The following is a 12720-nucleotide window of genomic DNA, read 5'->3' on the forward strand; positions in this document are numbered from 1 at the left end:
AGTTTTTGCTTCACTTTTGGATGAGCGGTAGCTCCCAACTTCTCTCCTTTTCGTCTTTTCCGCTAAACGGTGTAGTTTCCTCTGGAGTTGTAAATAGTGCTCAAGACATATTCCGACTTTCGGCATTTTCACAAAGCATAGTAAAAGTTAACAGTTTTCAATTACTAACTTCGGCTTTCTAAAGAAAACAACAAAAAAACATTTATTTGTTTAGTTATTTCTCATTAAATGGGAGGTTTCTATTACGCGACGCTTCCAGTGATGCGATTCGTGCGCCAAAGGGCTTGCCCTGTTACATCCTGCTACATTTCGTCAAACTGTGACTAAGTTTGCACCAACGTTGTGCCAAAACGTAATTTCACTTTACTATCACTAAAAATGTACTAGCTCAGGCCCCGCTGTACGGCCAAGCCGTTTCTGTAAGCGTGTGCAGATTTTCTGAACTTTCGATTATCGCGTGAAATAGCGTACTACTTGATTTGGTATCTGTATCAAACACAGTGCTCGGAAGTCTCGCAATATTTCTCAGGTTCGTGGTCTGCTCTGGCAGGTAAGATAGCTTCAATGGGTGCGCTTTTCGCCGCTCTTTCGTGCACTGCAGTGCGGCAAGAGCGCAAAATAGACATCGCATTTTCCGTATTTTGCTTCGCTGCATCACACCCATTTGCTGAGTAGGCGGAAAGCACTCCTTCAGAGCCGCATGTCGGAAGGCAAAGAAGCCAAATATATGCTGTGGAAGGAATGAGAACGAAGTGTGTGCCTATGCTCCAAACCTACTTTTTGCTGCTCCAAAACAGCTCGGTCCAATCACGTTACTGTGCTTCTAGCGGAACCAACAAAATTACCAATTAATTTAGTCGGATTTGTTGAACGTGGAGGAGACGATGTGGGCCATATAAGCGTCAGAAGTATTAAAGTGTATGTGAATTTAATTTTGATTTACCAACTCAAAACAGGTGAAAAAAAAAAGAAGAGGGGGGGGGGGGTTCTGTAAAAATGAATCTATAAGAGTGGCGCAACAGAGTTCCTGCGTGTACGCTAGAAACCACAAATGAGAAATAAAACAGAACGGAAAGGAACGTAAGAAAAATGAATTAGTGTACAAACTGCAGCATAACCTTAATGATATACAAGATAAGCTTAGTGTGATGATTTGATTCCTCATCTCCCAACGATGAAGGATGTCGCGTGCTCTGTGCGCTGCCATATCTGTTTATCCTCGTGTGTAAAATTGGACCCCAGTTCTATTTCACGGTTGAGAGGGAGAAAGCGGATGGGAGGGGAGTTGTGAACATAAAGCTCCTTGGGTTCAAGTGCCAACGTTCCTGGGATCAGAAGTAAAAGTGAAAAATGAAGTGAGAGCGCTAGAAAAGAAAAAGAAGCCGTTCGATCCGTCCCTCCTTAGGTAAGTACCAAGAAACCTTCGGAAACAATACCAGTTTTCGGTATTTCTCTAAATATTTTCTTGACGCCGTGATAATTGCTTCAGTGACCGTTGCGGAGACCAGACCAGACAACCAAATACGGGGCGCGGGGAGTGTTTTTAGATATTACAGCCGCTTGTTCTATATATCACGTTCACTCGTCAGCTGGGTGTCTTCTTTCTGGCCAAAAATACCGTGAAAGGGAGTTTCCTGCAGTCGCTAGGTACTGCTTATAATTACAGTTGGCACTAAAAGAGATTAACAAGTGATCGACGACCGAAACGGTAAAATCACCCCACAAGGCGCTTCATTGGAAATACACAGAAAGCGAGAGTGGTCGGGCCGTTCCCACCTATATCAGTCTCGCCTGTGCTTAACAAAGCAGGCAATTATCGTTTGCACAACGTTTTTGTTTTTGTTTATTAGAGTTATGTTGCCAGCTATGATATATGCCAGTTAGGCATCTTAACTTCCACAAATGACGAAACAACGAATAAGAAAGAAACTGCCGCTCCTTGCAAGCAAAATCAGACCCCGTGTCCACAGTCATGCATGGCCGGCGGATTGCATGAGGTGTTTCGAAAGCGCTATGTTTGCGCAACTGCAGCTCCGCGTGTCGCCCTTTAGTCTGCCCGGCAATCGATTGTTTCGTCGTCTCTTACTGCCGACAGTACTACCCTCTAAAACTTCGTCTCATCCTACGATGGACGACAGCCAAAGCTCTGAACTGGTCAATCACCATCACCTGGTGCACCCTAGTGCCACTAAATAAGCTACGCTTCAGAGTAACGACACTTCGCCATATTGTGTCTTAAAATCATGGTTGCCAGGTATCTGAAGCTTTATCTGAAATCACAGGAAACGCTTCTCCGCCCTCTACAAATGTTTAAACAGTTCGCGACAGAGCAAAGCAATCTTAGACGACCTTCCTAACACCAACTCTAATGCTGAGGAAGCCTCCCTTATGAATCAGGACGATCGGCAGCTGTGTCTGCTCTGCATACGAGCCAAAATGGCGGCGCCCAAAACAATGTCGGGGAACGGAGTGCCGATACTCTAAGCGCAGCTCATTTAGTGGCTCTAGCGCACCCATAACTCCCAAAAGCCCAGAAGCAAGAACGAGCCATTGATGTTACCAGACTGCTTGAACTCGCAAGGCAGCCAGGCCAAAGATTTGGGGAGCCATATGCTGCTTCGATATCCGTATGAAAGCGACGCGTACAGATGCGCACATCGGAGTGATATACAACGTCGTCTCTAAGTGGTTCCTGATTGCAACTGGTGGCCCGTAGTATTATCTTTAGTACATCGTGTAGTGAGACAGAGCGCTGTTGACGGTCTTTTGTTCTATTTTCGCTACTTGCTTCGTTGGAGATATTCGGGCGTAGCAATCGCGTTTCCTGTTCTCGTGGATTATAGACTTAGCGATAATGGTACGTGTTGCCGTCGTGTCGATCATTCAAGCGCCCACAGTCTCGGATACTTCATTTTAATAAATGCGTTTCGCTTTGACGCCGCTTCTGTTCAAGTAAATGACTTCTGGCCAGTATCGTTTCCAACGTTAGAGCGCATGGCATTTCATTTGCTCGCTTTCCAAAGCGACGAACACGCGTCTTCCGCGGTGGAGATAGTGCGTTGGACTCTGGATGTGCAATGACGCCTGCCTTCTGCAGTGTTAATTTTGAATAAAGGCTGATTGAGTCGCTTAGATCGGGTGCATTCACAGACATTGGGGACTTTTAGCAAACCGTTACCTTGCTCCGCGAACCGCACTACCGGAGCCTCTAAAGCATGCTTTTAAACGCGCGCCGGGTAATACCGTCACCGCGGGGCGCCCGCTTAAAAGCATTCTTCACAGGCTCCGGCAGTGCGGTACGCGTAACACGGTAACGGTTTGCTAACATTCCCTAATAGGGAGTGTTCGTAGATCGTTTTCGCTGTCCCGCAACGCTCTCCGCAACCCGCTACGATACCCAGAACTACAGTCAAGGTCATTGGCGCGCAGGCGCAGTAGCGGCTTCTTCGTTGCTGAGGGCTTAGCGGAGGGAGAAACGCGATCTACGAAAACTCCCTAATGTGTATTACCTAGGGTATTACCATGTATTACCTACCCGCTCATCCTGACTGAGCCGTTCTTCGGTGCGTGAAGGCAACAAGCTCAAGATCAGTTCTTAGACACGTTACAAAAAAAAGATTTTAATTACAGTTACTTTTGGTTAAAAATATTCAATTCGAATAATTGACTGTTACTTGAGAAGTAACTGCACTACTTCTCCGCTTAAAGGCCGGCGACCAGACTCGAGATTCTTCAAGGCAGAAGATCCTCTTCACGATGGGGGAGGAGGAAACCGGCAAAGGTGGACAGGGTAGAAGGGGGAGAGGGGGAAGGGAGAGAAAAGTGGAAAGCGCGAACTGGTCTTCGGTCTTTAAGTCCAGATTTTCAAAACGACAGATTTTTCTTCCGGTTCAAAAACGGCCTTTTCGTAGGCTGTCCATTATTGAACAAGAATCGCCGAGTTACAAACGACTCATCTTCTCAGTACACCAATTCTGGTGAACCATCTTCCTTTCGGAGACTTGGGCCTCTAAACTCGTCAAACACAAAGTTGGGGCCGAAGTTGACAGAGCGCACCGATTGGCCGATCACGACGATGACTTCGCGCTTTTTTCGCCGACTTACAATCGGCGCGCTCCGCCAACTTCTGGCTCCAACTCTGTGCTTGATGAGTTTAGGGCCCTTGGTTCGAGGAATCCTTAGTAGGAAACTTGTAGAAACTAAAGGCGCCATTAGGAAGGAGTAGAAAAATCATAGTAACCGATTACAAGTCATTTTATTATTCCTGAAAGTAATAAGATTACAAGTAATTTAATTGCTTGTGATGAGTACCGTGTAAATCTGCTCAGGATCATAAATGGATGGTCAGATTGCTAGCTCGAGGGTCACTCACAGATGGGGCGGAATATGGACGCGCATCTGTTTTTTGAGTTGTGGTTGCTTCACGCAGCTATTCCTTGGATTGGATGCCACGTGGCGTACGGGGCGGGGTTGTCACGGTTATTTTATCATCTAAGTGTTGAACCAGACTTAACTAATTGCGTGCTTCTTAGCATAAGTCGAGAAGGGTTCACCACGAATAGTGTGAGGTGATGCCACATACAAGTTATGTATTGAACACGGAAACCTCAAAGTGGCGCAAACTATTTCCCATGTGGTAAACGCTTAAATTGGCGTCATAATTGGCGTCATTCGTGTTTTGTCAGCATGAAGGAAAACTATACATTCAGTGGTCACATTCAAGCTACTAGAAAAATGCACGAATGATGAGAAATAATGAAACACATCTGCAACAAAAATACCCCCACCTTTTTTTTTCCTCGGACACACACACAGACACACAGAAATGGAACATTATGCGAAATTTTGAGATGAAACATTGTTCACGTACAAGGGGTCATCTAATAAAATAAAGCACGATAAGTCTCGAGCTAATGGTGCACGGTTGATGTGTGACACCTACGCTTTTCGTTTACAGTTTGCACTTTCCACACATTATGTACGCCGAAGAAAGTGGCTCGTTTGGGATTGACTTCTGGTTCATCGCATCGGCAGAGCAATGAACACACAGACGTCAGAAGGGATCAAGAGCAGTCTTTATGGCGACTTCTCGACCAGCAGTCGTGTCCGCAAGCCTTCCGTCGGTACGCAAAAGTGCAAGTATCAATGTTGGCAAGTATATGAAGCGCGTCTGGCGGACGGGAACGGCCGTACGACACGTAGGCTGTGTCTGGACTTAAGGTGAAACAAAGTAAACATGGGTTGCACGTGACGTCATTCAATGAGCGCTCCGATGACCACCACAGAAGAGGGCAAGAAAGAGCTCTCCTCCTATCAGGACCCTCTTTTGTGCCCCCCGAATTTACACAGGCGGCGCTATTCTCCTCCCTGAAGATTATAGTAGAAGATTAACCCGTCACTCAAAACTCTTGCAAAAGCAGCTTCCCCTCCTCCTCTTACATGGTGGTCAAAAGTATGCGATGTGACGTCAGTGCAAGCCATGTATAGAATATACTTTTTGTTTTTTAGGATTCAGCGCCATCTGGTGGTCTAAATAGCAGTCAAATTAATGGCGGTATTGAACTTGCAGTATGTCGTACTAATGGCGGTAGTGAGCAAGCAGTGTGTCATCTGACACCGTCACTTTCTCAAGTCAATGGCATACAACAATGTGTTCTGCACTGTGCAGTTTTTCCTCGATTTATTTCAGTTTTGATGGTGCCAGAAGATACTATAAGTCAAAACTAGAGTCACAACGAAGCGCCTCTACCCACACCGATAAGATTTTACGCGTCAAGGGGCTTAGAGCCGATTGTAGCAACATATTGATTTGACCCTAGTTAAAAATTAACGCATACACAGGTCTTGATAATAAAAGTGACCTTTAGGGGAACGCACAGTGTGTAGAACGTAAGCTAGAGCTTCGCTTTGCTTGCGGGAGCTCGTGCCGTCGCTTCGAAGCATGGATTGAGCACGCGCCCGCTGGACCCGCTTTCCATAGTGACAGCGTACGATCTACTAAAACTCTTACAGGGAGTACATCGTTTCCAAAGGTCCTCTACCGCTACTTGCGCGCGGTTCAGAGCATGCATCGAAGTGCCGGCGCGAGCTCCCGCTACAGATAGCGTGGCCTGAAAACACGATCTATTAATACTCTGAAATGCAAGGCATCTGGCCGCCGCCATGTTCTTGCTCGTGTGAGCAAGCACGTGCAAGTGCAAGATTGCCAAAGCTATCTTCACGCGCATGCTGCACGTGCTTACACGCACGGGGCAGGGGCACCAGTCGGAACCTCGCATCATACTCTTGGATGCACCTTCAACAACTTGCTCCCGGCGTCCTTAGATATATGTTGACAAGCTCCACGGACCACGGAAGTAACGGAAGAGCGGCGTTCGAAAACGGTTCTCCTTTGTTGCCTGCAAGCGAGTGCGCAGGCACGGGCGGATATAAAACTCTTTAATAACGGCGTTTTTTTTTTCTTTTCACAAGTACCGCTAACACGTGCCACAAGCGGGTACTCCGCCGCCATTTGCTTCCAAGGGCCGCTCGAGACACGGACCCTGTGCACTGGCGCAGTTGACGCTATACTTGCAAGCGTCAACGGCTCCATGGGCAGCGGATGAGGCCCGCTTTTGAACGACGTTCTTTTTGCGCCACCTTTTGTGCAAACTTCATGTTTACCGTAAAAATTACAACAGACTCACTTTCTACCTCAAGTAATGTGTATCGAACGTTCCACCGGTTCCGCTACGTCTGGCGGGCTGCGCCACGGAGCGCACGCGTCACGAAAAGGGGCCAGGCGTTATAGGAAGCTTGTCAACCTGGCCCATACAGCCAAAACTACAAGTGCGAGCTAGCCAGCGCTCTTGGCTTTAAGATGTGCATTTCTAGCGCTTTCGTTCTCCGGAAGAACGCTTCAGAGCAGCCCCCTGGAGCTCTCGTCACCGTACTCGTGGCATTCGCTGCAGATGCCACCGTATACCGCATCGAATCGTGATTTGACCATTCTGATTGGTAGCAGTAGAAGACGGGCAGGAGAGGAAGAATTAGGAAGACAGGCTGCGTGCGATTGGTCCCTGCTCGATCCGATGCGCTACGATCGCACTCATGTAAACGTAGCCATGGTAACGTTGCTTGATCCGTCAGTCATCAGAAGACCTGCCATTTAGGGGGTATTTACTGGACGCCATATTTGAGGGCGATGTTTAGAGCGCATGCTCAGAACGAGCTCACATTAATAGCCTGTTAAGATTGGCAGTCTTGATAGCGCGGGATGCAGGTTGCTAAAGAACTGCGGAAGCTCGCCGTCAGCATGCATGCGCTCAGCATGCCGCGCACTCACATATGGCCGCCAGTGAATAGTCCCTATAGGGGGTATTCACTGGCGGCCATAGCTGTGTGCGCAGCTGCTGAGCGCGTGCTGACGGCGAGCTTCCGCAGTTATTTTGCAACGTGCATTACGGACCATCAAGATTGCTCGTCTCATCAGCCTATTACTGTGAGTTCGTTCTGAGCATGCGCTCTAAACATCGCCTTCAGATATGGCGTCCAGTGAATACCCCCTATAGTGCGGCACAGATGTCATACAAAGAAGGTGATGTAGTGATCATAGTGGCCTGACTGAATTTCAGGAAGTGTCTATTACGCTATTATACCAGTAATTGGAGAATCTAAATCCCGATGAAATATTGGAGAGAGGGGGGCGGTTGTCTCACCAATCTGCAGCCACACTTCTTTTTTAGACAGTAAGGGCGCAATCAAGTCGCAGCTGAAATCGCTACTGATGCCATCCATGAGACGTCGATACGTTTCCATCAGGCTGGCCGAGGATGGCCCGGAGAAACCGCCGGGTTGGACACTCCATCCTGACGGAACCTTCAGGTAGAAATGCTCCTGTCAAAGAAATGTTTTTTTTTATGTGATGCTTTTTTTTATTGGGATATAGTCTTGGTGACGTCACATTATCACGTAATATCACAACATAATGCCAAAGGCGCCCTGGAGGGAGAGAGAGAGAGAGAGAGAGGGAGATGGCTTTAGTTTTTGAAGTATCAGCCCTTCTTAGCTGAAGCCATCAAGATGGGGACTGGGGGATGGAGTGAAATGAGCGGGGTAGAGAGGATGGAGGATGGAGGATGTGATGAGTTAGTCTCGCTGGACTTGACAAAAAGGCACCCTAAATGCATATCATTTACGGGTCCTTTCTGGCGTCAGGTGACACCATGACGGCACATGACACTAGCGTCACGTGACACTGACGTCATGTCACGTTATGTCAGGTGATGGCAGGTGATACTATAATGATGATGTCAGGTGATGTCAGGTGATACTACACAACGTCACATGACGTTACTGACACCGTGACGGCTTTATACACAAAATCCTCGCAAGGTGCCCTTAAGCGACCTCCGTGCTGAGCCCGCGAAAGGAGTCGAAGAGGCCCAATCAATGTCATGCGTTTAGAACGTTTTTGGTAAATGATAGAGACAGTCAATGATTTCTTTAGAAAATTTCACTACGGGTCTGTTTACGAACATTGCTATACGCGTAGTTTTTGTTCTTTTTTTATCTGCTCTCACTTTGTCAGCACTAAAGAGTGACAAACCTCTATAGGCATCGCGCCTGATTATAGACTGCTCTTCAGTGCATGGTCTCTCGATACACGTGAACTCTTAGCCTATACTGACTGGAAATCTAACATTACTTTCTCTCGCTTTTCGTGGTGCATTTGAATGAGTTTATCTGAACTAGATTGTTTCCTCCAGTTGTTTGTGTGTTTGTTTTTGGTACGCAGGAAAACGTGGGACGCTATAATGGTGCTTCTACTGGTGGCCAACATGGTGTTTGTGCCTCTGTACATTGCGTTTTTTCCTGGGAGGGCAAGCACACGATGGATAATTTTCTTGGCGATCACCGAAGTACTTCTCATTTCAGACATCTTCCTCAACTTCAGAACAGGTACGTGAAACTCCTGTGCACGAAAGGAACCATAAGCGCGCGCTCAGGAAACGTTCCATTCCCCGTTCGTATGTGGGCCCCTCCGTGGTGCGTCTGCTGTGTATCGCAGTATCGATATATTTATTGCCCATATAGGGCATCGCTCATGTATGTGCCGCGTCCTTATAAGTTATAACGCGTTCTGGGAGTGCCGAAATAATAAAAAAAGAGATGTATGGCAAATTGCTGGGCACTTGTGTTGCATACGTGAAACGTTCTAGCATCACGTGCATCAGGTCACATGACGTCCATTTCCCCTAAATTTAGCGGGGAAACTGATAAATCTGTGTAGGTCACGGGACGTTAATTTTCTTTCTAAATTTAGCGGAGAAATTGATGTAGCGTGGCCTACACATCAATTCAACTTCCCCGCTAAATTTAGCGGAGAAAATTAATTGGTGTATGGGTCTGTGGCGTTCCATAACGCAACACTGCGCTCGACACAAACCTATACACCAATTCAACTTCCCCACTAAATTTAGCGGAGAAACTGAATTGGTGCGCAGGTCTGTGACGTCCCATAATGCAACACTGCGCGCGTTAGAAGCCATGGCTTCACGAAATCCGGCCCAAATAATAAAAAAAAAACGTTTCACGTAAAAAAAGGACATGCCTCTAATTTGGAGACATGACATGAACCAATACAATCAACCAATACAATGCCTCACGAGTAACGGGAGCAGTTTATGCTCAGTAATCTCCTTGCAACACACACTTCTCTCTCCAGCTTCACATTACCTCTTACCCCTTCCCCTGTTCACCGTTCCTCTCTGTCAAACACGAAAAAGAACCTGATGGCGGAGTAAATGCGAGGTTCCCCCGGGAATTTCCCCTCATCCGCTGCTGCTCAATTTCTCAAGTGGTGTAACTCGACTATAGATAACAGAAATTGAAAAAAAAAAAAACGAAAATGAGTATTTAAAAAAGAGTCGTTCGTTTTTGCGATGCTGTACATTATAGCAAAAAGGCTTTATATAATAATCTAAAAATGAGGATGGAATGTTTCCAAATCTTGCTTTGCCTAAACAAATATTTTCTTTCATACTCGCTCAAGTTAAACAAAATGGGAGATACTCCGTGGAACTCGTTCCGAAAGCATGTCCGATTAGGACATTTGATGGGAAACGCTTAGCTTGTATGTATGCTTAGAAGTAAATATTGGCTACATTGAAAAGCTGATTTCTTGTTACGCATGGCCTACACATGTACGATTGTATATTCGAGGGAAATAAGTCCGCACACGGTGCATAGTCAGAATTCTCATACCAAGCACATATTTATCAAGTGCCTTCTTTATTAGCTTACAGAGAAGCTGGTGTCATAAATAAATTATAATCCACGGACTCTGTCATTCATAAAATTCGTTACGTTTCGTCATAATTAATTATTGAGAGTTTTTTCTTTGCACCCGTAGTTAGGCTGCACCGCGCAAATTTTCAACTTTTAAATGTGCATAGTCTGTGGATTATATGAGCAAATAGTTTAATATTCCAAATGTTTGAAAAGTTTTGAATATTCAAAATATTGAAAAAATAATTCGAATATTCGAGACATTTAAAAATATTCGAATATTCAAAACATTTAAAACTATACGAACATTGAATATTCCACATATTAAGTAGGTGTTCGAATGTCAAAATATTCGAATTGTCGCTACATTGTTACCAGGTGTGGTCGAGGACCTTACCAGAAACGTCGTCATAGACCGCGGAGAGATAGCCAAGCGCTACCTCCGCGGCTGGTTCCTCGTCGACGTCATCAGCAGCGCTCCGCTAGACATCGTGGTGTGGCTGATACCCGTCATCACCGGCGCGCAACCGGACCCGGACTCCGCGATGGCCCGAGTCGTTCGGCTGCTCAACTTCGTCAAGCTGCTCAAGCTCAGTCGCCTCGTGAGATACGGAAGCCGTACTGAGCAGATATTGGTGGGTAGGAATCCCCAAAATCAATCGCGCTGAAACAGAATTTTTCCACTTCAGGTCTTAGAACATGTAGACCTTGTGTTGCATTTAAAAAAAAAAGTTTGCTCGTTGATTAATGCGTTTATAAACAAATAACAATCTAATTTTCATATACACTCAACGAAGTGCCGAAAACAAAATAAAAAAATAAGACGCCGGTGAAGACCTCTACATTGATGTTCTATCCAATAGTAAAGTCGGAGTTCGTTTTTCCGTCATCGGTTTCTTAAAAGTTTCTTAAAAAATTAAAACAACTAAATCATGACTCTATTAGACGACAAAAGCGTTAAACGAAGCTATATTTCTAAAGTTAATTTTCAAAATGTGTTAAAAAACGAAACATGTCTTGTCATTTTTGTTTTCTGCAGATACCTTGTTTAGTTTCTGGCACAGGAGGTTCCGCCTTCTCCAATAAAAACAAAAAACAACTTCCAATAATATTCGTATATGTGAGCAACTTTTTATTGAAACTGACGACTGAGCTCGGATGCGACAATGGGATAAGTGTCGGACACGTGGCTGCTTATCAGTCGTACGTTCATTGTCTGCGCAGGTTTCGCCCACTTCCTTGATTGCTTTTGTCTCCTGGGTGCTGTTCTAGTTTTCATGCAAGCTCTGGTTGTCGCTAATCTTATCGTGACAACGTTAGGAATGCTTCGTAACAGATTCCCAGCAAGTGTCTGGATAGACCGAGGCAGAATCTCGGTGCCCTGGAGCGTTCTATTTGCACTTCAAAATGGGCGCTTTTGAACACGAGTATTGAGAGAAATCTGTCCTCATGTCCAACCCATTGGCCACACTTAACCATCGTCTCCCTAAGGCCACCCTCAGGACTATACGTCAACAATATGACCCCAAGAATTTGTTAGCAAACTTTGCTAAGGAGAGGCAGAATGAGTACTGCATTTTCGTCTCGACGAAAGGAACCCCTGGCTCAGTAACACTACCTGTTATTACACTGATGTTGTACGTCACAGTTTTTTTTTATAGTGATCGGGCGCAGGACGCAGATGACATGAAAAAATGCCCTCACCACATATTAATTTATACAAATACTTTCAGATGTGAGTCCGGAGAGCGGACAATATAGAACCATCACGGACGGTACGAATTCAAACACCCGATCCGCTCTTTTTCTGCTTCTGCGGTCTCCAGAAGCCCTAGTATTTCTCAATTTGTCAAGTATTTTTAAGTATGGGACCTCGACTCCCCAATTCATTCCTTCGTACCACAATTCTCTCAAGAACTGGCAGAAACGCCAAAAAAGCTAAAAAAAACTGTTTAAGCTCATATTGTCCGCGATAGTACATGACATGCGTCTTTCAAATTGAAGTTGAATAATAAAGTGTACACCATTTGAAATGTTTATACGTGCGAAGTACCGTCCATTGTCCTATTTGATTTACTGTTTTATTTATTTTAGAATCTAGGGATGCGTTAGAAATGGTATATGTAAAACAGACTATTGGCGGTAGGGCCCATCAGCAGTATGCAAGTAGACACCACTGAATAAATACAAGTAAAAAAGCACCAGGAAGATCCGTGCCATTGTAATCGTGATTAGAGGAGTGGAAAACATATTCTCTTAAATCGTAGCAGGCTGGTCATTTCCTTTTGAGAACCTGTTTTTCCAACTTTAGTCTGCTTGACTTCGAGGGCGCTTCAATACTTCGTCTCATTTTCCATCTGCATTAGTCACAGTTCACCAGCTCTAGATCAGGGAAAATTAGATGAGCTCGAATGAACTTGCTGCAAAGAGGGCGACCGCCGAAAGTGGTGC

General features: G+C 45.5%; 1 protein-coding gene across 1 annotated transcript in view; it reads left to right on the forward strand.

The window, feature by feature from the left end:
* Positions 1-7787: 7787 nt before the first annotated feature.
* Positions 7788-12720, forward strand: part of LOC120838647 (potassium/sodium hyperpolarization-activated cyclic nucleotide-gated channel 3-like) — a 45410-nt gene continuing 40477 nt past the window's right edge. The window contains exons 1-3 of the mRNA XM_042294259.1: positions 7788-7863; positions 8777-8940; positions 10648-10904. Coding sequence (XP_042150193.1) covers positions 8796-8940; positions 10648-10904 — 402 coding nt within the window. The 5' untranslated portion in view covers positions 7788-7863; positions 8777-8795. The remainder of the gene's footprint in view (positions 7864-8776; positions 8941-10647; positions 10905-12720) is intronic.

The sequence above is a fragment of the Ixodes scapularis genome, unplaced genomic scaffold (genome assembly GCF_016920785.2).
Source record: "Ixodes scapularis isolate PalLabHiFi unplaced genomic scaffold, ASM1692078v2 PGA_scaffold5__190_contigs__length_132052651, whole genome shotgun sequence".
Taxonomy (NCBI): domain Eukaryota; kingdom Metazoa; phylum Arthropoda; class Arachnida; order Ixodida; family Ixodidae; genus Ixodes; species Ixodes scapularis.